Source organism: Sciurus carolinensis, chromosome 1 (assembly GCF_902686445.1).
Source record: "Sciurus carolinensis chromosome 1, mSciCar1.2, whole genome shotgun sequence".
In the NCBI taxonomy this organism is placed as follows: Eukaryota; Metazoa; Chordata; class Mammalia; order Rodentia; family Sciuridae; genus Sciurus; species Sciurus carolinensis.
In genome coordinates, this window is record NC_062213.1 from 69,838,812 (window position 1) to 69,862,585 (window position 23,774).

At 35.2% G+C, this 23,774-nt stretch overlaps 1 protein-coding gene across 1 annotated transcript in view; it reads left to right on the top strand.

Annotated features, from left to right (window-relative positions):
- The first annotated feature begins 346 nt into the window (after positions 1 to 346).
- LOC124987909 (cytochrome P450 7B1) overlaps positions 347 to 23,774 on the top strand; it is a 52,669-nt gene continuing 29,241 nt past the window's right edge. Inside the window, exons 1-3 of the mRNA XM_047557036.1 lie at positions 347 to 482; positions 7,783 to 7,891; positions 19,752 to 19,888. Of these exons, the coding sequence (XP_047412992.1) occupies positions 374 to 482; positions 7,783 to 7,891; positions 19,752 to 19,888 (355 nt within the window). The 5' untranslated portion in view covers positions 347 to 373. The remainder of the gene's footprint in view (positions 483 to 7,782; positions 7,892 to 19,751; positions 19,889 to 23,774) is intronic.

The window sequence follows — 23,774 nt, forward strand, 5'->3', positions numbered from 1 at the left end:
AGAACAGGGAGTTCTTTGGGGTATCTTTTAGAAGGATACAAATTCTATTATGATCTAATCAATGACCAAAAGTTCCAACTCCAAAAACCATCACACCAGGGCCAAAGTTTCAACATTGAATTTGGAGGTAGGGACTTTCAGTCTACTGCAGTAACTAATATACATATAGAGATCTATTCAAAAAGTATACATTGTGTAGAGGGTGAAACATGGAGTTAAATCCAAACTGACTGTAGATCTGTGCTCGTAAACCTCCACAATTACCAACCTAGGTTCTCAGGAAGTCTTTACATTTATTTTATTTTAAATTTCAGAGTTTTAACAAGTTCATCTACATCATCCAGATTATCTTTAACCTATACCACATCCCTCTATGGAAACTGCTTTAGTCTCAAGCTGGACCTGTGTCTCAGACAGAGAAGAGCAGTCTTGGAGGAACCTGTCTTTTCAATCCACTGGCTGCCTAGTGGAAGGCACCTTTGGTAATGTTAAGCAACCATTGAAACATTCTCCAAGTGGTATTTTATCAAGGTTCACATTATCAGAGTACACTATGGATGTCTCGTCTACTCTTCTGCATCTCAAACACACCTTTGTATATTGTTCTTATCTAGTAAATCAGCATTTGTAAGTACGTTCTATATACCCAGTGAAAGCTGTGGAACTGGCCTCTTCTAAATCTAATCCCCTAGTGCTCAATGAAGGACTTCCAAGGCACACTTTAGAACAAGAATGAAAAGAAATGTGAAGACCAAATGTAGAAAACTTTCTGGTGCCCTTGTTTCCATTGAATTATAAGTTTCTCAGAGGCCCAAATTAAAAAAGAAATTCCAAAGCTATCATAATTTAAATTTTTAAATATCTTTGCAGGCTTTTGTTAGAAAAACGATTTTACCTGTTACATAAAGAAGTAGATATTTCCGTATGAGAATGATCTATGCCTTTGTTTCCCATTATTTTAAGACTATAAGGCAGTTCACAGTAAGGCATTTATATATTTATTTGATTTGTTTTATTATTAGGACAGTTACAAAGTCTAAATAAACTTAACTCATACAGAGCATCCAATATGTATCTTTCTTCTGGGAGTAGTATTATTATAGAGAAGTCTCTGTAAACTTATGCCCGTGTTTATTTTAAAACTTAATAAACTGTTAGATAATTTTGTTTTAAACATATGCACAAACAGGCAACAAAATAAAAAATATACAAATGGGACTATATTGTACATGAAACATTAACATCAAAGGAAACAATCAGTAGAGTGAAACCTGTTGTGCATCCTACTGAATGGGAGAACATAATTGGAAATCCAATATCTGATAAAGAGTTAATATCCAGAATATGTAATGAACTTCTGTTTTTAACAACAATAATATGAAATAACCCAATTTAAAAGTAAGCAAAGAATTTGAATAGTCATGTCTCCAAATATTATATACAAAAAAGCCAATAGGCACTTGAAAAGATGCTCAACACCACTAATAATAATAGAAATTCAAATTAAAGCCACAACAACATATCACCTCATATCCATGAGAATGTCCACTATCAAAAGAATAGGTATAACAAATGGTAACAATGCAGAGAAATTGAAATGCTTGTACCCTGTGGGTGGGAAGATAAAATGGTACAGCCATTAGGGAAACAGTATGGAGGACCCTCAGAAAATTTAAAATAGAACAACCATATGATCCAACAATCCCACCTCTGGGTCTATATCCAAAAGAATTCAAATTAGGAACTTGAAGAGATATATGCACATCTATGTTCATTGTAGTATTATTCATTTGCTTCCATAGTCAAGAGGTGGAAGCAACCCAGTTGTCCATAGACAGATGAATGAATTAAAAAAAAAGTTGATATGTACATATAAAGGAATATTACGCAGTTAACTTTTAAGAGTAGGAAATTCTGCATTATGTAACAACATGGATGAACCTTGACAACATTACGCTAAAAACATACCAATGGCATATTTCATAAATAGTCACTGGCATATTTCATTTTTTAAAAATTTTGTTGCCTGGACTTGTATGTATGTTTAAAACAAAATGACCTAACAATTTATTAAATGTCAGTTATTTGAGTGTATGATTACACTCATATGAATTTGCTCAAAGTGACCAAGGGCTAGTGGGAAGGAAAGAGGGAATTAGTGTATAGTGTTTCAGTGGTCAATATGAAAAATGTTATAGAGATTTGTGCAAAATAATGTGAATATACCTAACACTACTGCACTGCATACTTAGAAATGATTAAGATGGTCAATTTTATATTACGTGTTTTTCTTTACCACATTTAAAAACTGCATGGATTCTAGAGTATGTTGGGTATAGAAGGCTGATGTACATTTTTGTTGGCTATGATAAGGCATCACTGGTATTTTTAAAATTCAGGTCACTTTGGAAAGCACATAATTGATGATATTGCTTATCAGTTTACTCTTCCATATCCCATTCATCAGATATTATAATACGTATTTTGAGAAGTTAAGTAATCAGAAAAGCTGTATAGTGCTTTCTAGATAAAATGAAGGAAATTTATTCTCATGCCTTCCACTAAACACCTTTAACATAGCTTCCTGTTGACACAAATAGTATTATTATGAAGAAAAGTAATTTTTACAATTTTGCCCATTACTACAGAAACTAGAAGGAAACACAATGAATTAAAGTATCCTAAGTTTCTTCTTTAAAGAGATACAAAGCAATGAACAAGGGGCTATCAGGACATCACTTGACAGGTGCTAAAATCAAATAATGTGTTAAAGACATGTTGAGAAAAGATGTGAGCATATCCTGTAGGATCTTTAATCAACCATTGTGGGAGTTGCATGTTCATTTAGAGATCTGAGCATAATTATGCATGGTTGGGATAGGTACAGTCATAAAATGTCATTGTATTCTTTTGGCAAGGATATATTCAGACTGGATATACAGAGAAGAGGAACAGATGCATGGACTGAATGTTAAATTCAAACAGAGTGATCAAGGATAAAGGACTTGAAATTGATTTAGTGAGTTCCAACAAACACTTAAAAAATAAAGTAGAAGAGAAAATGTCAGAGTATATCACACACAGTACAAGTTAAATATTGTTTCCTAACTTGTAGCCACATCTACCTAGCCATCTACTTAAACATGTATAATGTATTCTATCATAATGTACACATTGTATCAGAAGAGTTTTCAAAACAGTGGTCTGGAATAATGAATGTGTATATAGCAACACTTTCATTTTGCAATCAATGTGAGATATGCCAAGAGCCAAGCAGTTCATTATCCAAAACAAAACACTTTTTGCTTGATTCTTTTATCAGTCATTGTTGGGTAGGTGCTACTGCAGTAAAACTCAGTTCCTTACAAAATCATTGTCTTTATCAGGTGTCAGATTTAAGAAGACTGTTCTATGTGGGACATTTTTTGACTTGTGTCAATGAGAGCAAAGGGAAGCCTATGATGGATCCTTGAGTTTGTGCTGGGCAGTGCCAATTCTCTGGGCAGGGAAAGCCACAGAGTTAAGCCTGGCAGTAGTGGGGCACTGAGGAAGAATGCCCCTACAGGCAGGAACAGTTGATATTTTGAATACCATTACAGTATACTACAGTTCTTAAGCTAGTTCCTTTAATTTATGTTTAAGAAATATCGGGTCTTTGTATTTCTTGTAGGCTTGGCTGTATTGAGATTTTAGTACAAATTAGTTTGCCTGAGTATTTTTGAGTAAATATTTGCTGTTTCTAGTCTCTAAGAATTTTGATGTCACAAATCCTTCAGTCTCTTTGTCACTTTGCTACAAAAAAAGAAAATGCAGCTGAATGGGTGACATTGAAATTTTGAAGTTTTCTGAGACTCAGATGTCTTCATATTTCTTTCCTTTTCTTTCAGATCCCTCGTGATTGTATTCTACTTTACCGATCAGACATTAAACTAGGCATTAAACTAGAATCAATTTAAGATGTTTCTAGAGATACTTCTTGCAATCTAGAGATGGAGAAAAGGTATCCATGGAATGTAGGATTTGAAAACCCTTTAGCTACCATATTCTGGCTGGTATCAAGTGGCTCATTTTGTTTCCAGAGAATTAATGTTGTTTCCAAAAATTAGCTCTCATATGGCTCATTCAGGTAACCAGTGTTGAATATGGAAATTAGATTTTTGTTCATACAAGTTTATTACATTATAGTTTATGAATCACAGTGGCGATGTGCCAGACTCCCTTTCAAGCTAAGCAGCCTCTTTGCTGTGTTATTCCAGCTGAGTCTTTTATTTGAAGTGTTTCTTCATCTTGGCTCATTTAGCCACAAACAGAAGTTGCCCTCTGGGAGATAACATCTTATGTTTATTTACTTTATAGGATTATCACCTCTGGGCTCATTGCAAGTGCAAAACATATCAGAAAAGAGAAAAATCAGATTTCAGAAAGTCAAGATTCCCTTAACCGTGGCATGTATCTATCTTTCCTTGGATGGCATGGTGCACAAAAAACAAATCATTGAATTGTGCATCAGGAGACTTGGTCCCTGATCTTTTTGGCAGCTTTGTTCCTGTGTGACTTTAGGCAATTTATTTTACTTTTCTGATTCCATTCCCTTAGTTTTAAGGAACACAATGAGCTAGATTAATCTTGCCAGTTTCTTCCAGTTTCAGGACTTTGTTACTTGTGGACTTTTGCAGAAGGACATAGGTAGTTCAGCAAAACCTTTTTAAAAGAGTTCTGTTTGGAAAACATGAAAAGAAAAGTATTTTTTTGTATATAAAAATGATGCAAAAATTTCCAAACTATCTAAAATTAATTTATCTTAACATTCTTGCCAACAATGTCTAAAATGTCGAAGTTCTATAGAGTAATCCTGACTTTCTTTACATAAAAATAGAAATTTAAATATGATTCTTAAGTGATATATCTCATTTAGAGACTAGTCTGGTAATTGAAATGTAAAATTAATCATAGAGTGTGCCTCACTCATTTTTTCAGAAGGTTTATTGAGGTATGATTACATACCATGAAATTCATTCATTTTTAAGTGTACAACTAGGTGCATTTTAGTTAATTGATGCAGTATGTAACTATCACCAGAATTCAGTTCAGAATATTTCCATCACCCCACAAATTTCCTTTAGCCTGTTTGCATGTAATTGTTTCTCTTACCTTCATCCCCAAGGAGCAATGTCTACCTTCTGCTTCATTTTTATTTTTTCTCTATCATGTGTCCAGTTTATTTCTCTTAGCATAATGCTTTAGAGGATTAGCAATGTTTTTGCGTGTATCTGTGACCTTTTCTTTATTTTTCATTGAATAGTATTCCATTATGTAGATATACCAATATTGTTTCTCCATTCTCTAGGTGATAGATATTGATTTGCTTCCAGTATTTTGCTATTATGATTGATGATCCTATGAACATTTGCATACAAGTCTGTGAGGACACATGTTTTTGTTCCCTTTGGGTAGAAATATCTCAGAGTGGAATTAGTGAGTAATATATTTTGTGTATGTTGAACATTATAAAAAACTGCTTAGTTCTTTTCCAAAATTATTGCAGCATTGTATATTCCTACCAGAAGGGTATGAGAGTTTCATTTCTCCTTAACCTTGCAACACTTGATATACTCATTCTTTTTTCTTTTTACCATTCTAATGAATATCTAGTAGTATCTCATTTTAGTTTTAATTTGTATTTCCGTAAAGATGAATGATGTTGAACATATTTTCATATGCTTTTTAGTTATTTGTATATTTTCTATGGTGAAGTGTTTATTCAAATGTTTTACCCATTTTTTATTGATGATCTCCTTATTATACAGTTGAGAGACTTCTGGATATATCTACCCTAGATTTTAGGGGACTTTCCCTGCCATCAGCATCTGTCTATTTAAATATAAATAAACCATTTATTTCTTTAATGCTCATCATTTGAAATAAATCCTGTGAAAATAATATGAACTTTTTAATTATGGGGAAGAAGCAGAGTAAGTTGATAAATGCACATTAACAATCATTAAATAAATATTTTGAGAATTTACCTGTAAGCTCTCCAAATGGTAGAATGGTTCTTTATAAATCTGACAGTGGCTTGTTTTCTTAGTCTGTGTTCTATTTTTATGGGAGAAAAAAGCACTTTCTGTGGATGCATAAGATTGTCAGAATCCAGCTATTTCTGAGGAGTGAAGAGGAAGTGTCTGAGGAACTAGGAGAGAGACACTAGAGTCCTTGCATATTTAATGCTTTCTATCCCACTGTGAGTGAAGATATCTGTCTTCTGAGGGGTGGTCTGTTGAAAGAATTAGTAAATTATTGATTTGGGCATCACATTTTACAACTCCCAACTTAAAATACACATACATCTGCATGCACACACACATTAAAAAACTATATTCCTTTACTCTGATTTCTTTTTGCCAGTTTACCCTAATTGTTGCAGCCCCTGAAAGAAGTTGATATCATCTATAGGAGTGTTGGAGCAATTTTGGGAACAACACCATGAAATAATAAATTCCTATTCCACCCTGGAATCATACCAGATAACTTGCATAACTTACAAAACACATCATCATACCCTCTATACTCACTTCAAATGCCAACTTCCCCTAACATTGTCTATCTATTCTTATTTTTATACATTTTTAAAAATTTAAAAACCATTTTATTTCTAAATCTTACTCCAAATGACTTCGTAAAGTTTCTAAAAATCTATAAAGACAAATTCAAAATTGGTTTAATTTTTGCAAGAAATATACGTACAGATATTTGTATATCATATTCTATTCCCAAGTCCCCAGAGTGAAAGTAAAATGAAAATACAGCCTCATTTGAGCAACTAGCAAAGAGGATTAGTTCATCACAATGACTAGGTCCCCTTGCAACCACCATACTCATGGTAAAGTCACCCAGTTCCACTAATGCACACAGAGCCTTCATTCAGATGTGGAAGGAAGCACAGGATCATGAGACTTGGAGGAAAGTTTTTATCATAAAAGAGTAAAAACTGAAAAAGGAAACAGAAAAAGAGAAAGACTTGAAGAAAATAGACAATTTAAGGAACAGGAGGAAAAAAAATACCAAAGAACTTTGTTTAATATTCAAAGAAAGTTAAGAGAAGAAATTATATTCATAAAACAAGAACAGAATGTAGTTTTTATAAGACATAACTGGAGAGCACAAAAGAATAGTTATAGATTAGAAATCTAAAAATAGAACAAAATAAACTGTGAAAGGAATGAAGTTAGGAAAATCTTGCAGTAAGTGGAGCAAAAGAAAGAATGATGAAAAATATGGAAGGAGCTACACGAAAATAACAGGACCATATTGTCTACCCACATTGAGAATTTAGAGGGGGTGAAAAGACATTGGCAAGAATTAGTAATGAGGACTTAGAAAACAAAGCACACGAAGCAAAAGAACACTAAATTATACTTATATAAATTTTGAAAATTGATACCCCAAAATAGGTGGGAGGGTGCAGACAATATGGAGAAGCATCAGCAAGACACCACCTGAATTATACTTAAACTATGGAAGAATTTATCTCTAATGGAATTTTAGAATTTGCAAATTCTAGTGATTTCTGTGTTTAAAGATGTCATGCTGCCTGTGTTGCATGTTCCAATATTGGTGAGGATGTATATCCTAACATAATCATATTTTTCTCCAGCCAAAGGTAAGTACTAATGCTTGGAAAAAAACCCTCTATTTCATGACAAGATCAAAGCCTTGCCTTACTTAATATTGCATGCTGTATGAAAAGTATAAAGATGTTATTATCTTTTGCTATGTTAACAGTTTATTCAATATTGAAATATGACCAGGCACGGTGGCACACACCTCTAATCCCAGCAGTTCAGGAGGCTGAGGCTGGAGGATCTCAAGTTCAAAGCCAGCCTCAGCAAAGGTGAGGACCTAAGCAATTCAATGAGACGCTGTCTCTAAATAAAATAAAAAATAGGACTGGGGATGGGGCTCAGTGGTGGAGTGCCCCTGGGTTTAATACCCAGTACAAAAAGAAATTGAAATATGGTTATCAATTATCATATTATAAAGCAGGGGTAGCATATAGTCTTTAGGCATTTTATTAGCTTCCCACCTCAGCAAACCAGTGTACCCTAGGGTTGCCTTTCCCATGGTTCTAATAAGCTGCACTCAATTGTTTTAGTGTTGGTGTGGGCCTTCAGCATTGGGCATGTTACTCACTCATTGCCTTGGGTTGATGAAACATCATTTGAGAACTAGGCTATGCATTTATACATCACTGGAATTGATCTCTATATTGTCATTACCAAGGCTTTCTGGACAAGTCTTCTGTTATAATTTAGTTTCCACAAAACCGTGGGATCTAATTTTTCATTAAACATTTCAAAATCAAAGATCTAATCAAATCTAAGCAATGATGAGTTAATGGAATTGATACTTTTTCCATGAAGTCAAATCAAATCCCATCTGCAAAATAAATTAGAAACTGATCATCTCCGAAATTACAAATTCAGTCGCATGGTTTTCTATTTTAATTAAGGGGTTGAAATAACTTTCAATTATGAGTCGATTTCCCTTATTTAGAATTGTCTAGGCTGTTTAAACATTTTTGACTGGCTTTCTCCTTAGACCTGGTAGTCTTCTAAGCCAGTTCTGTTTTGCTCACAGTGTTTTCATTCACAGAATAGAAGCCTGAAATGTTACAGTTTTTTTCAGGGGGTGCAGGTCATCCTGGTGCCTCTTCTCCTAACCAGAAAATCATAAATGGCAACTCAAAACTAAAATATAAGTTAGGTAAACAAAGTAAATGTTCAGGCAATTTTAGAAATCTTTAAAACTGATATTATATTGCAAACTTTGAGGAAAGAAATATCAGAAGTGGGTGGGGTTGTAGTTCAGTGGTAGAGTGCTTGCCTAGCACATGTGAGGCACTGGGTTCAATCCTCAGTACCACGTACAAATAAAGAAATAAAGGCATTATGTCCATTAACAACTAAAAATACTTAAAAAAAAGCGAAGTCAGACAAGAGACATGTTTAGATCTGTATTTCAGATGATCACAGGTTGCAGTGTTGAGATTATGATAATGATGATAATAATAATGGCAGCTAAAATTTTGAGTGCTTATTATGTGCAATCATTGCTTTCAATTCTTTATATTCATCAACTTTTGTAATTCTTATGTAGGGAAAGTATAGTAGTATATCCATTTCACAGATGAGGAAACAGAGGCAAAAATAAATGGATCCAAGTCACCAAGCTGGCATTAGCAGAGCTTTGAATCTGAGCCACATAGTGGAGCTCCAATGTCCTAGTTCAGTGTGGTGAGACTAATCAAGAGGTTAGTGGTCTGATGTCATACACACTAATAAGATGAGTGCTTGAACTATGCCCCAAATCCAGGGTCAAATTCATAAGGAAGTTTTCTCCAGTTATGTGGTCATTCATTGACTTGGGACTCAATTAAGTTTAAAATGATATTTTATATATATGTATACATTTTTAAAAAAATACATAAATACACATATTTAAATATAGATATATTAATATCTATTAATATGAAATAAATATATATAAATATATATTTTATATATATATATTTGGCATCATGTTTAGAAGTCACATTATATAGACAAAGCTTTATTTGAATCACAAAATTGTATAGATAAATTGATAGCTCAAGATTCAGCTGCTGTATGGCTAGAAAAGTTTTACTTTAGGGTGTGAAGATATATTTAGTCATATTCATATTGGTTTTGCTCTGATTCTGTGCCAACAGTGGAGAAATTTGTGACCATTCAGCATTACTTGCTTTTGCATTGCCATTACATTTAACGCTTTGAACAAAAGTAGTTGAACAGTGACTATCTTTGCTAGCAAGAAATTAAAGCAAGTTTCAAGTCAATTGCCATCCTGATGGAGGCAAAATCTTTCAGGAGAAAAGGCCTTATTTACTATGACAGACCTTTCTAGAAAGGTACAGAAGTCACTAAAGAGCAGAGAGTCATTGATAGCCTGGAAAGTGATTTTTTTTATCCAAGGATTTTTCGTTTATTTGTTGTGAGGCAGAGGTTGTATGAACACCAGATGCTGATCACATACCACCAGTGGATTTGCAAGATTATAGGGCTGGCAAAAAAGATGAAGGTTAAGCACAGGGTACAATAGAGATTACTTATGGTAATGAATTGTGTAATTTTTTTAGGCAGAGTTGGATTAATGTTCATCCTGAAAAGAGATTATGGTAGGTCTGATGCTTACAGTAAACACGTATTAAACAGATCATTTGTGTTCAACATATGAATTGAGAGTCCTAAAGAATATGTGATTTATCATATGCCAGGGGAGAAATTAACCTGTTCCCTAACTGTACTGGTGAGATACTGAAGGTTTTGAAAGGGCATAGAGACTGTGTGTTCTTTAAAGAGACAACCCGGAATTTCAGTTGTCATTGTCCAAGACCTTGCCTGAGCTGTGATGAGTGTCCTTCTCTACCATGACTGTCCTAGAAACTGACTCTACCTGCCTCATTAACAGGTGAATTGACTCCTGCTGAAAGTCATAGGGTGTCCCTGGGGCAGCACTGTGTGTCCACATTTTGTGCAGTTATAGCACATGACCATCAGTATCTGCTCTTTATTCTCAGAGAGCCAGGGGTGGGTGGGGGGTGGGTTCTACTTGGCCTTATTGTGATTTTAGGCTGATTTTCTACTACTCACTTACCTTAGGCATGCTGAGCTCATCATTAGAATCAGTCTTTGAATCATTTGTAGAGTGTGTTTTCTGCCATTAACACCTTTCACAAGACAATACCTTTTGTACTTGAATTTCATTTTAAACACTAAAATTGCCTTTCCTTGTGATATAACACAACAATACGCTGTAAAGGGCACATCACTTCCGTATAGTTCTTTCCCAGAATATTATAACCTCAGTTTAATCATGAGAAAACATCAGACAATCCAAGTGGAGGGTCATTTCATATAATAGTGACAACTATTTTTCAAAAGCAGTATGCCCATGTTGTGTGCAAAGTAGTAAAAATACCAATGACCAAAGCCCCCTGAAATAATAACCATTAATTTCTTAAAGTATATCAGACCTTTTCCTTTGAATTTATATCCCCATTTTTTTTTTTTTTTTTTTTTTAGGAAAATAGAATTATGTGGTTGTGCCTACAGTTGTTTTCTCTTTTATTTGTTTAAAAACATATGGTGAACAATTTTCTATGGAAAGTAAATGCTGGTGAGCTCTGAGGTAAATGCCATGCATACCCACCTCCCACCCATGGATGTAGGTTCAGGGTGGACAGCTTCACAAGACTTCACCTCATGTCATTGCTTCCTGGATCCCTTTCTCACATGATGTCCATAGACATCAAGAACTCTGGTCCTTGTAGTTAGGGAGTGGCTCCACATAAGGCTTTCGTTCCTCATCTTCATGAGCTACATTCATCCATAGAACTTTCATGATTTGCTCTAATGTGCCTCACTTGCTGGGTTTGAGGATGAGAAGTTTCTAGAACAGGACCACTAGAAAGGAATATGGGATAGTCTACTCCATGCTGCCCCCTCAACTCTTTTAAGTTCTGTCATTCAAAAAGCAGGACTCCCCTCACCAGTGTATAAAGAAAGATTCCAGCCTCCACACATCCACTGCAGGGCCACTTCTGAGATTTCATGCCTTCACACTGAGTATCAAGCTTGGTGACAAAGTCTACAACCTTGATGTTCATAAGAGAATCTGTGTTAGTCAGCTTTCTGTCTCTGTGACAAGAAATCTGAGAAAATCGAATTAAAGGAGGACAATTTCATTTTGGCTCATGCTTTCAGAGGCTTCAGTCCATGTTCAGCTGGCTCCATTACTGTGGGTCTGTGGCAGGGCAGAACATTTTGGCAGAGTGTGTGATGAAGCAAAGCTGCTAACCCAATGGAGTCTGAGAAGAAGAGAGTGGGAAAAAGAGTGAGGGAAGGGGCTGGGGACAAGATATGCCCCTCAAGCACACACCCCAGTGACCTACTGCTTTCAGCTAATTCTCACCTAGTTTCTACTGCCTCCTGTTAACACCACCAACAGGGAACCAGGTGTTCATCGCATGAGATTTGGGGGCATACTCCACATTCAGAATGTAACAACATCCAAAAGCAGGTTTGCCTTTAGGTTCCTATGAACAATTCCCTTCCAGTGGCAGTAGTACATGGTGGATACCAGTTGGTAGATTTTTCATTGGATCTTCATTCTGCCATGTTTCACGCAATAATTGAACATCTCTCTTCTACTAGCATACTCCATGACACAGTGTTTCTTCAGTTCAAATAATTTCATGGTCTTGGGTAGTTATTGGATCTTGAAGGATAGTCTCTAGCTTGGTAGGATTCTGCTGATTCTTGTTAATGGTCTTCATGGCTAACTCTTTTCTAATCATAATGTACTGGGCCTACTTCATCTTTACAAAGATATCCTTTCCAGTGATCTCAAAGGGTCAGTTTTGGGAAATGTATGTCTCCTCCTCAGCAGACCTGGTAAAGCCCTAAGCATGATGCACTTACTGCTGGGTTAAGGGAAGAGGTAACTCATGGCCATTTTAAAATTGGAAAAAGCCAGCAAAAAGTTTGATCCAAATCATCTCAAAAAAAAAATCAATCCCAAAGCCTATCTGAAAAGCATAACTGTATAATAAAAATCAAAACATAAAGCCAAACAAAAATGAACAAAAACAAATACTAATTAATTAAATTTATAAAATTAACAGTGAGAATATAGAATGAGAAAATTAAAAAAAAAACCAAGAAGAAAAGGAGGAAAAGAAATAAAGGAAAAAATAAATGAAAAATAAAAGAATAAAGAAAAATAAAAATATTAATGATAAACAAAATATACAACACTCCACAACTGGAAGAAACATTTGGTGAAAGTCCCTCAGGTTGTGGAAAATCAGTATTCTGAGCTAGAAAGGTACAAAAAGTTCAATTCAACTAGCAACCTATGTCAGTACTTGAAATTCCATAGCAAGGGCTCCTTAGAGGTCAGAGCAGAAAATGAACCTGAGGATAGAGATGATTCACAGTGGTTTTCTCACTATTTAGTTTCTAGAACTCTTATTTTTAAAAAAGTTACTGAATACTCCAAAGAACTTTTTACTTATGTGGATTATAACCATTAATTAACCTTATTAAAAACTAAAGCCTATTAGGATGCTTTGGTGACCCTTTAATTTCTAATTTGAAAAGGTATAATCATATTGGGCTTTTAAAGAGCTCATAATATCTGTAATTAAAATAGTCAATTCCTTTCTCTTTAAGCTTTGATTTCTTGCTCTCAGAATGATACCAACCACTTAACTTTTGGTGTCAGATCTTTAAAAAAATTACCAAACCTAAGATCACCCACAGTTTCTTCTATTATCTTCTAGGGTTTTTATAGTTTTGCATTCAACAGTTGTATCTCTGTTCCATTTTTAATTCATTTTTATAAAAGGTATAAAAAGTGTGTCTAGATTTATAGTTTTGCATAGAGATACCCACTTGTTACAGCATTTATTGAAAAGACTTCACTTTCTTCATTGACTAGCCTCTGGTACTTTGTCAAAAATCAGTTGACTGTATTTATATGGGTCTAAATCTGGGCTCCCTGCTCTGTTCTGTTGATTTATTCATATGTTGTTAATTAATACCACACTGTCTTGACTACTATAGATTTATATTAAGTCTTGAAGTGAGGTAGTATAAGTCTCCCCACTTTCTTCTTATTCAGTATTAGATTGAATATTCTGGGTATTTTGACTCTCCATCTGCATTTCAGATTCATGTTGGTATTCACAATACAATCTGCTAGGATTTCAATTAGCATTGCATTGACTGTGTAGATCAAATTGGGAATAACTGATACCTTGACAATGTTGAGTCTTCCTAGCCAAGGACGTGGACTATCTTATAGTTTATTTAGATGCTCTTAGTTTTTTTTTTTTCTCACCAGAGTTTTTGTTCTCCTCATATGAAACTTTATACATGTTTTATTAGATTTATACCTAAGTATGAATTTTATAATGAGTTAACTACTTACCATTTCTTCTTTTTGTTCTAATGTGAATAGTGCTGTGTTTTAATTTAAATATCAGTTGTTTATTGCTGGTAAATAAAAAAGCAATTGCCTTTTGTATATTAATCTTATACTGTATTCTGTAATCTTGCTATAAGAGGTTATTAGTTCCAGGATTTTTGTTGTTATTGCTGACTCAAGAGATTTTCTGTATCAACAAAGTCAGTCATTTGTGAGCAAAGTCAGTTTTATTTTACTTCCAAATCTACCTTTTATTTTTCCTTCTTTTTGTCTTACTGCATTATCTAGGGCTTCCAGAATTGTGTTGAATAAGAATAGTGAGAAGAACATTTTTGCCTTGTTCCTAATCTTGATAGTGAAGCTTCTAGTTTCTCACCATTTCTTTATCCTGTTGATGTAATGGATTACAGTAATTAAATTTTGAGTGTTGAGTCAGCCTTGAATACCTGGAATATATTCCACTTGCTCGTGGTGTATAACTCTTTTTATACATATTAAATTCAACTGGCTATTATTCGTTGATGATTTTTGCCTCTGTATTTATGAAAGATGTTAATTTTCCTTTTTTGTCATGCTTGTTTGCAAATATTGGTCTGGTTTTAGTATTAGATGACTCAACTGTTGCCTGGAAGAGATTGTAGAGAAAGGTATCATTTCTTCCTAAAGTGATTATTGGCATACACCAGTGAGATCATCTGGAACTGGTGTTTTGTGTTTCAGAAGATAAACTATTGAGTTTCTTTCTTAGATACATTCATATTCAAATCTATATGTCCTTGTGTAAGTACTGTGAAACCCTCCATAAGGCTAGGCCCCTAGTTTTGGGGTTTTGGTTTTGTTTTTCTCTCTGTTAGTCCTTGTTCTGTCTGCAGCAATTAGTCAGTTATCTTTCAAGAATTTCTACCAACTGATGTCTCCAGCAGCAGCTTCTGTTCTTAGTAAGCCATGATTCTCTGTATTCACCTGTCTCTCTAGCTTTCAGGGCAACAGTTCACCTATGACATCAATTCTCAGAAGGATGTAAGAGTTTTTGAATTTGAGCTTTGTTCATTTTATTTCTTATGAAAATGGAAGTGATATATCCAATCTTGTTACATGCTGGTCCAGAAACTTGGGTAAGTCCCAAGTTGAGATTTTATAGTGGAGTTTTTTTTTTTTTTTTAGTTTTCCTTACATGTTTGATAATTGGTCAGTAATTACTTAACAACCAATTAGAATGATAAAAATCTCAGTCTGTGAACACATCTAAATTTGCATGGTCTTTCTCAAACAATATGCCTTTATTAAAAATCTGTGATTTGCAAGGTGCTGAAGTTGGGCTTTTGAATTTAAAGACTTATAAAAGGATAGGTATTGATTGAAATTCAAGACTCTTATCCATCCCAGAAAGCAGTTCTTCAGTTGCTCCAAGTTCTCCATAGCCTTTGATGTCTAAACACTTTCATTTATACAAATACTTTAAATAATTGTGTGTGAAATTTCCATCCCATATAGGGTATGAACACCTTATCATACCCACAAGATTTAGTTAGTTAGTTAGTTAGTTAGTTAGTTTAATTAGTACTAGGATTGAACCCAGGGATCCTCCAACATTGGGTTGTATTCCTAATCATTTTTATTTTTTCTGAGGCTGGCCTTATATTTGCTATCTTTCTGCCTCAGCGTCCACTGGGATTACAGGTGTGCACCACCCCCACAAGATTATTTAAAAAGTGAACGAAGACCTGTTATTCTCTGGCTCCCTGTTTTGTTGAATTTTCTGTCTGCCTTCTCTGTTTTGCCTTTTGGATATACAATCTTTGCCCCATCCAACCACCCAATAAAATCCCTCAGGTAGACTCTGTCTTAATTCTTCTACATTTTCCACTATCACTGACAGAAGTTCTGTGTGTAACATACTTTTAGTGAGTGATTTGAGATGAAAAGGCCATGTGGCATTCAGGCTAGTGAACACATTGTCAGAGTTGAAGACTGGTCATATCTAGTCCTGTGAGCTCCCTGTTAGCACCATTGCTGTCCTCCTCAGAGGCCCAGCTTGCCATGATACAGCTGCACAGTTTTGTCCCCTGTTCTTCCTATTCCTTTCTTCTTTCTTTTTCCCCTTGATGTCAAAACTCCTGGTTTCCTTAACTTTATTTCTCCATAACTGAACTGAAATTTCTCATTGAGCTCATATTTTGGTGATGGAAGGAAACACTGGATATTTCCAGTGAGAGTAGTTCAGTCACTTCTACTTAAAAATGTCTAGAAGAACAATGTGCAATAGTCACTAGCCATGCTTTTTAACTTATATATTTACCTACAGAAGCATACAGATGAACTTCAAATATCATGAGAAACGAAATATTCAGCATGGGTCCAACGCTTTTAAATTTCAATGTCCTTGTTTTTAACCAAAGGGATGTGTCTTAAACATTGTTTGTATTTTGTAATCATTCATGTATTTAGAGTCTTCTCTAATTTTTATTTCCACATAAATTTGAACTATACTTGATATTTTGCATAAACTTATAGATGCGTCCTACAATGTCTATGGAAGAAATTGCAAGTGCTGATACAATGGTATATTCATAAAATATAGGATTAATCTTTGAGAACACTGATTAGCTCTAATTTGCATGATTTCTTTGATGTGTCTTTGTAGTTCCTTAAATACTAATAAGAAGATTTGAGGAGGTATGTTTTATTTGAGTGAGATTGAGAGAGGGTATGACCATAGATTTTTTTTTTAACTAGTTACCATTGTTGTAGGGCCTATTTCTTTTAACTTTTAAGATTTGAGTATCTGCAACAAGCACATCACTCAGCAGTGGGCAATGTTTTATTTTCAAAGTCATAGAGCATGAGGGAGACAAATAGCAGTATTTGCACTTTGCCATGTGTCAACCGGTCTTTCTGGATCATTATGTAATGTCTTCCCTCCCTATATAACTTTCACAAATATACTGATGAAGACAGATTTCTGTTATCTGTCTTCAATGGGTCATAAGTTGAACTGGCATTATATTTTTAACTGAAACTATGCATTGTTGTGACATGGTATTTAATAGTGTTAAACTTATCGCTGCCAAAATAAACACAGCTGTAAGAAATGATGACCCTTTCATCTTTGCAACAATAAAATGGCTTCCTAATGTGCTTCCCTAACTCTGATCATTAATATTCCTTTGGATTTCTGAGCCCCATCCTCTTCCACTGTGAAAGCACCATGATGATATGGCTTTTGACTGACTGACAGCATAGAGGATGTCATTAGTTGAAATAAATTAGAATATTAAGAAAAGCCTTTCTAAACCAAGTGGTCACAATGCAGCATTCAAACAACCTTATACCAAACACAGTAAAAGTAAACCAAGGAAAAGTGTTAATACTTTGAAAAGAAGTTTTGTGAAGTAGAAAATTCACAAATTCAAAAGGGTCATAGATAGATAGCAGGTGGGCTATAACAGTTTCCAGCATGTGGAAACTACTGTCCAATCAGATGTGCATTTTTTTGCTTGTTTAATCTTTGAATATAAAATCAATGGTTACAATGTTTTCTTGATTTTCTTATGTATTACAGAAAAAGCAAGTCTTTATTGATATTCAATAAAATAATAGGAAAAAAATCTATGATGAATAACATCCACATTTCTATGCAATGTTTCTTGTTTTCCTGCTTCAAAGTACATGTATTGAAACAACAGCATTTCAAAAAAAATAATCATGGAGATAAATTGTTTTCTAAAAGGAGAGAGCAAAATCTTTTCTTGATTTCTGTCTGTCACAACTCTGATAGATTTTAATTTTTCCCCCCTGAAACAGCTGACATTTATTTTTTAAGCTTAATTCTACCATGTTGGGTTGTGGGAAAATTAAAGCTTCTGATAGGGTTAATCCAGCTCCATAAAAGTCCATGCTGGTATGATCATAATCTTGGTATTTGATGAGATCTGAGCTAGTAATATCTTGTGATTAATCAAAATGGGTTGTATGTACCATAAGTCATCTCACAGATGGACTAGAGAATCAGAGTTCTTCTGAATATTTGTTTTAATCCCTTCTAGGATAAAAATTGCATTTTTGTTTGTTTGTTTTGTTTTGTTGTTTTTACTTTGAATCAGATTTGATTCATCAGATGACTAGGAAGAAATTTCAAAGTACTGGTTTGCTGGGTCATAGGTCAAAAAAGAAGAAACTTGTTTAATTTATAGTATTTTAAAGAATACTTCATATGATTAAAAAACCACATTGGTGAAATGTAACAATCATGTTCACTTTCAGTTTCAATTTAAAAAGCTTCATAAAAGAATATGTTGAACATATATTTTATGGAAATAATTCTGAGGTTTTCATTGTCTTCAATAGCACAAAGTACTTTTCAAGATTATTATGTGTCCCTCTTCTGATTCTGCAAGTTCAGTCTAATTGACAACTGATAACAAAGAGCTCTACTTTGGCAACTAAATACCCACATCTCACACCCAGAGCACAGCAAGAGCTCTGAGATTGAAGGGGTGGTGCAGTGTTGACTGACGATGTCTGTCAGTTCAGGCAGGGAACTGCTTTGATGGCTTTTTTTTGCCTGCTTCACAGGTTAACTGACTAATGTTCCTGGGGAGTTACAGTGTAGCTCTAGGGTCCAAATCTTACATCCCGGTGCACCCCTTGCTCTTAAGTAGCTCCATGACTTTGGGCAAATTTGTTGACCTTTCAGATTTGAAATCCCTTATTTACAAAAAAAGAAAATGCACTAAAACCCCCAATGTACCATCTAGTTCAAACTCTCTAATCAATCAAATGAGTGAAATATCTCACAATAAATACTTGAATATCACTTGTTCTTACTAAAGAATACACCCCCATTTAGTGTGTTAAGTGCACTTAAGTTTGAGAAACTTCAAATCCCATAATGCATCATCCTCTGAAACATTATGTGTAAGAATATAATTGAAGATTTCTTAAGCTTTAAACAACTCATATCCTGTATTTGTAGAAAGACCTAAATACCTATGCACAGGTTGGGATTTAAATGAGGTGTGATTAGTTTGACTGGATCCACACTTATAAACATGCTGTGCTAATGTAAAATAAAAAGGTCAATATTCAAAATGTGTTGTTTACTTGATTTCCAACAAGCAGTTTAACCGTATGTTAAATTAGGACTAGTCCTCAGCAAGCATGTGGTAGGAAACCACAAATGTTAGTCAAAACTAAGTTTCGGCTTTATTGATTAAGTTCATCAGACAGCATTTATAACATGACTTGTGAAAGACCAAAAATCAAGCAGTTGACTGTTTGTTTTTATCAGCATTATACCAAACTGACAATATCATAGAATACATTATATCAAAATTTTATTTGGTTTCCTAGAGATCCTCTTAGTCTCAGACTCTTTAAGTCTACAGGTGCCCTACTTATAATAATGGGAACCTTAACATGAAATATATAGAACAGATTGTGATTTATCTGTCAAGCAGCTGTTCGGACCTTGCACGACAAAGTTTTTCAAACTTGCTCAATAAAAGTTGTGAATTAAACTGCATACCCCAGGGTCACATGTACTGAGGGGGGGAGGGATCAAACATGTGTATGATTATATAAGAATCATTGAATAAGAGACTTGAAAGAAGGTGGGATCTATGCAATACAATCTAGACTGAATAAACAACCCATATGTATTAAAATAAAAATGATTTAATTTTTCTTTTTTTCTTTCTTTTTCTTTTTTTCCCTACTTATAGGAGACCTGGTGAGCCTCCATTGATAAAAGGCTGGCTTCCTTATTTTGGAGTAGCCCTGAACTTACAAAAAGATCCCTTAGGGTACTTGAAATTTCTCCAAAAGCAACATGGTAACATATTCACTGTTCTCCTTGGAGGTAAAAAGCATTTCCATGAATAATTTGAGTTTGGCATAATTTCTCACTTTATCTTTAATGACTTTATATTTTTCTGCATGCAAAATATGGAATATTCTTATAACATTGTTTTATTTGAAGAGCTAATGCAAAATAATACCATGTTTTCAAATATGTTATTGATACTGCTGCTTACCAGTGAGTCCTGCTTCCTCAAATGTTGAAGTATTAATGCCAGAGAAGCACGCCGAGGAAAGTGTAGTGTAGAAAGTAGGAAGTTTTATTAAAGAAAAGTAAAAGCAGACTTCTTTCAGGTGGAAGAAGGGGACCCAAAGGCAGAATCCATGGGATGAGTAAATCTTGTCCTTTTTATAGGTTTTATTCTCCTGTTCTTTCCCCCTTATCTCTTTCCTTCCTGCCTATGTGACTAGGCCCATTTTTTTTCTCAATATTTTTATTTATTTATTTTATTATTATTTTTATTTATTTATTTATTTTGATTCATTGTACACATATGGGGTACAACTATTGTTTCTTTGGTTGTACATGAAGTAGAGTCACACCATTTGTGTAATCATACATGAACACAGGGTAACGATGTTTGTCTCATTCTATTATTTTTCCTTCCCCTCACCCCCTCCTCACCCCTCCTTTTCCTCTATACAATCCATCCTTCCTCCATTCTTGCCTCCCTCCCACCCCCTGTTATGTATCATTTTTTGCTTATCGGAGAGATCATTCAGCCTTTGGTTTTTTGGGATTGGCTTATCTCACTTAGCATGATATTCTCCAACTGCATCCATTTACCTACAAATGCCATAATTTTATTCTTCTTTATGACTGAATAATATTCCATTGTGTATTGTACCACAGTTTCTGTATCCATTCATCAATTGAAGGGCATCTAAGTTGGTCCCACAATCTCACTATTGTGAATTGAGCAGCTATGAACATTGTTATGGCTATATCTCTGTAGTATGCTGATTTTAAGTCCTTTGGGTATAGGCCAAGGAGTGGGATAGTTGGGTCAAATGGTGGTTCCAATCCAAGTTTTCTAAGGAATCTCTCCACACTGCTTTCCAAAGTGGCTGTACTAATATGCAACACCACCATCAAAATATGAGTGTACTTTTTCCTCCACATCCTTGCCAACACCTATTGTTGCTTGTATTCTTGATAATTGCCATTCTAATTGGGGTGAGATGGAATCTTAGAGTAGTTTTGATTTGCATTTCTCTAGGTCTGGTTTTGCAGGTGAGATGCAAAAAGTGAGAAGCAGATGGGCAGGGGCAGGGCCAAAGTGATCCCAGCAGGTAAGGACTCAAGAGGCATTAATTTGCAACTCTGCCTGTAGTCCTCCATAAGGACAGGTAGATTTGGTATTCCCTGGACTCCTGAGGTCTTTGACATTCCATTCTCCAGGGGCAGTCTCCAACTTACAGATGCAGATGGCTTTCATGGCCTCCATTTCCTAGATCCGACTCCATCCCCCATCCTGTCCCCAATTCTGGCTTCATTATCATCGCCTTAAAGAAGAAATTACAGACTCTCTTGTTAGTACCTGGAGAAACCCACTCTCCTGCCCTCACTCATCATTTTGTCTTATTTTGGCTTAGGTTTAAGAGTTTAGAAAAAAAGATTTCCAATGTAATTGTTTATGAATGCCTTTATTTTGAGGAGCAGTTTTAAGTTTACAGAAAATTTAGCAGATAGCTCGAACAGTTCCTAAATACTTTCTCCCCTGTTTGCAGTTTCCTCAGTTATTAACATCATATCAGTGTGAATATTCATTGCAATTGATTAGCCAATATTGGCACAGTATTTAAGGTTCACTGTTCACATTAGGAACTACTTCTGTTGTTCTTTGGGTTTTCACAAATGCATAATGACATGTATCTACCAGTATGGTATCATACTGGTTTCACTGCCCAAAAAATCCTCGATGTTCCACATACTCACTCTTCCACCCTTGGGTCCCTGGTAAACAGTAGTCTGGATTGTACTTTCATTTTCATTCTCTTTCAAACATCAATAAAAAACATTTACTTAAATAAACAAACAGTAAGATTACTACACACCCCAAAATCAGAGGGTTGGAAGGAGAACTTGAAATGGTCTTAGCCCATCCTCTTTTGAGACCCAACAAATGTTGCTACCTAATAAATCTTCCCAGAATTTTTATGGTTTAAAATAACTGGTCTGGCCTGAGTCAAATGTGTGACCTGAGTCATCTGGCAGCTGGGTTGGGACTGCAGGGTCCAGGATGGCCTCCTCCCATATTGCCTGGGCTTCCTTTTCATCCCCAGGAAAACTTCCTCACCTGCCAGCTGGTGCTTCAAGAGAGCAAGAGGAAAAGCTGCAGAGTATCTTGAGGTCTAGGTTTATATGTTGCAAAAATGTCACTTTCACCACATTCTGTTACTTAGCACAAGTCATAGTGTACCCCAAATTCAAGGGCAGGGAAATAGAATCTGCCTTCTCCTGTGGGAGCCACAGAGTCACATTGCACAGGAGCTCCTGTGGAAAGACAGAAGGGAATGATTGTGGCCATCTTTGTGCACAGTCTTCTACGTTAGTTTATCACCCAGGCTATGATTCCCTTTCTTTAATTTTAATTTCTGTCTATACTCCAAAGATTGATTTCCATAGACTGACTTATCCACATTCTTTTGCCTTCAAACTCCTGGTTGAATATTATCAGAGGGAGGGCAAGAAGAGATTTCTTCTAACTGCCCCCACCCACAGCGAAACTGGCTCAGAAAAAAACTGTTCACTCTCTTTCCTTTGCTTCACTACATAATTGATAATATCAATATAATCTTCCTCAGAGCCCCATGTACCTACCACAGGTAGCTAAGTTTCACAACTCTCCATACCACTTTTTTCCAACTTCAAAGAATATTCAAATCAATCCTTACCCATCCCGTGACCCTTTCTTTCTGCCTCCTCCGGGCTGCTGCATCATAATCCATTCCTCTCACATATATCTCCATTTTTTTCTCTTTGCATTCCTTATCCTTAGCTTATAACCATGCTTAAACTACTTTCCATTCTTTTTTTTTTTTTCCCTTGTGCATCTAGATATTTTGCATTTACTGTCTCTAGTTGCTTACCTCCTTGAGCCTTCCTAAACTTAACCCACCCACATTCTGCAGCACCGAGGTGATTGGTGGGTCCTCGTCTCTAGACCTTTCTATGTGCTTTGACATTATTGATCTCTTTTCTTTCCTAAAATATTCTACTGTTAATTGGTTCCCTCAATTCTGACATTCTGATTCCTCCATGGATTCTGAGTAGCCCTTATCTAGACCATCTCTATGCAGACCTCCTTCTTAGTTCCACCTCTTAGATCTCCTCCTAACCAGCTTTGAAATTTTATGTTCCCTTCCTAGAGAGTCAGTAATATCTGCTTCATGTAATTACTTTGCTGACTATCAAAGGACACCTTTTATACATGCAGTGACTTAATTTCAGTTAATCATTTTAACATAATATTTAAGAATACTTAGTAAAGTAAAAAGGAAGGAAGGAAAGAAAGAATGAACCTATGTTAGTCAGCTTTTTTCACTGTGATGGTCATACCTGATACAAACAGCTTAGAGGAGGAAAAGTTTATTTTGGTTCATGGTTTAAGAGGATCACCCAGGGTCAGCAACTCCATTGCGCTGGGCCTGCAGTGAGGCTGAACTTCATGGTGCAAGGGTATAGTGGAGAAAGCTGCTCAGCTCATGTTTACCAGGAAGTAGAGTGAGGTGTCAAAACATAAACTCAAAGGTATGTCCCCAGTGACCTACTACTTCAGCTATGTCTCACCTGCCTCCAGTTACCACCTAGTTAGTCCATTCAAAGTATTAATTCACCAAATGGATTAAGTCACTGATTAGGTTTCAGCTCTCATAATCAAATT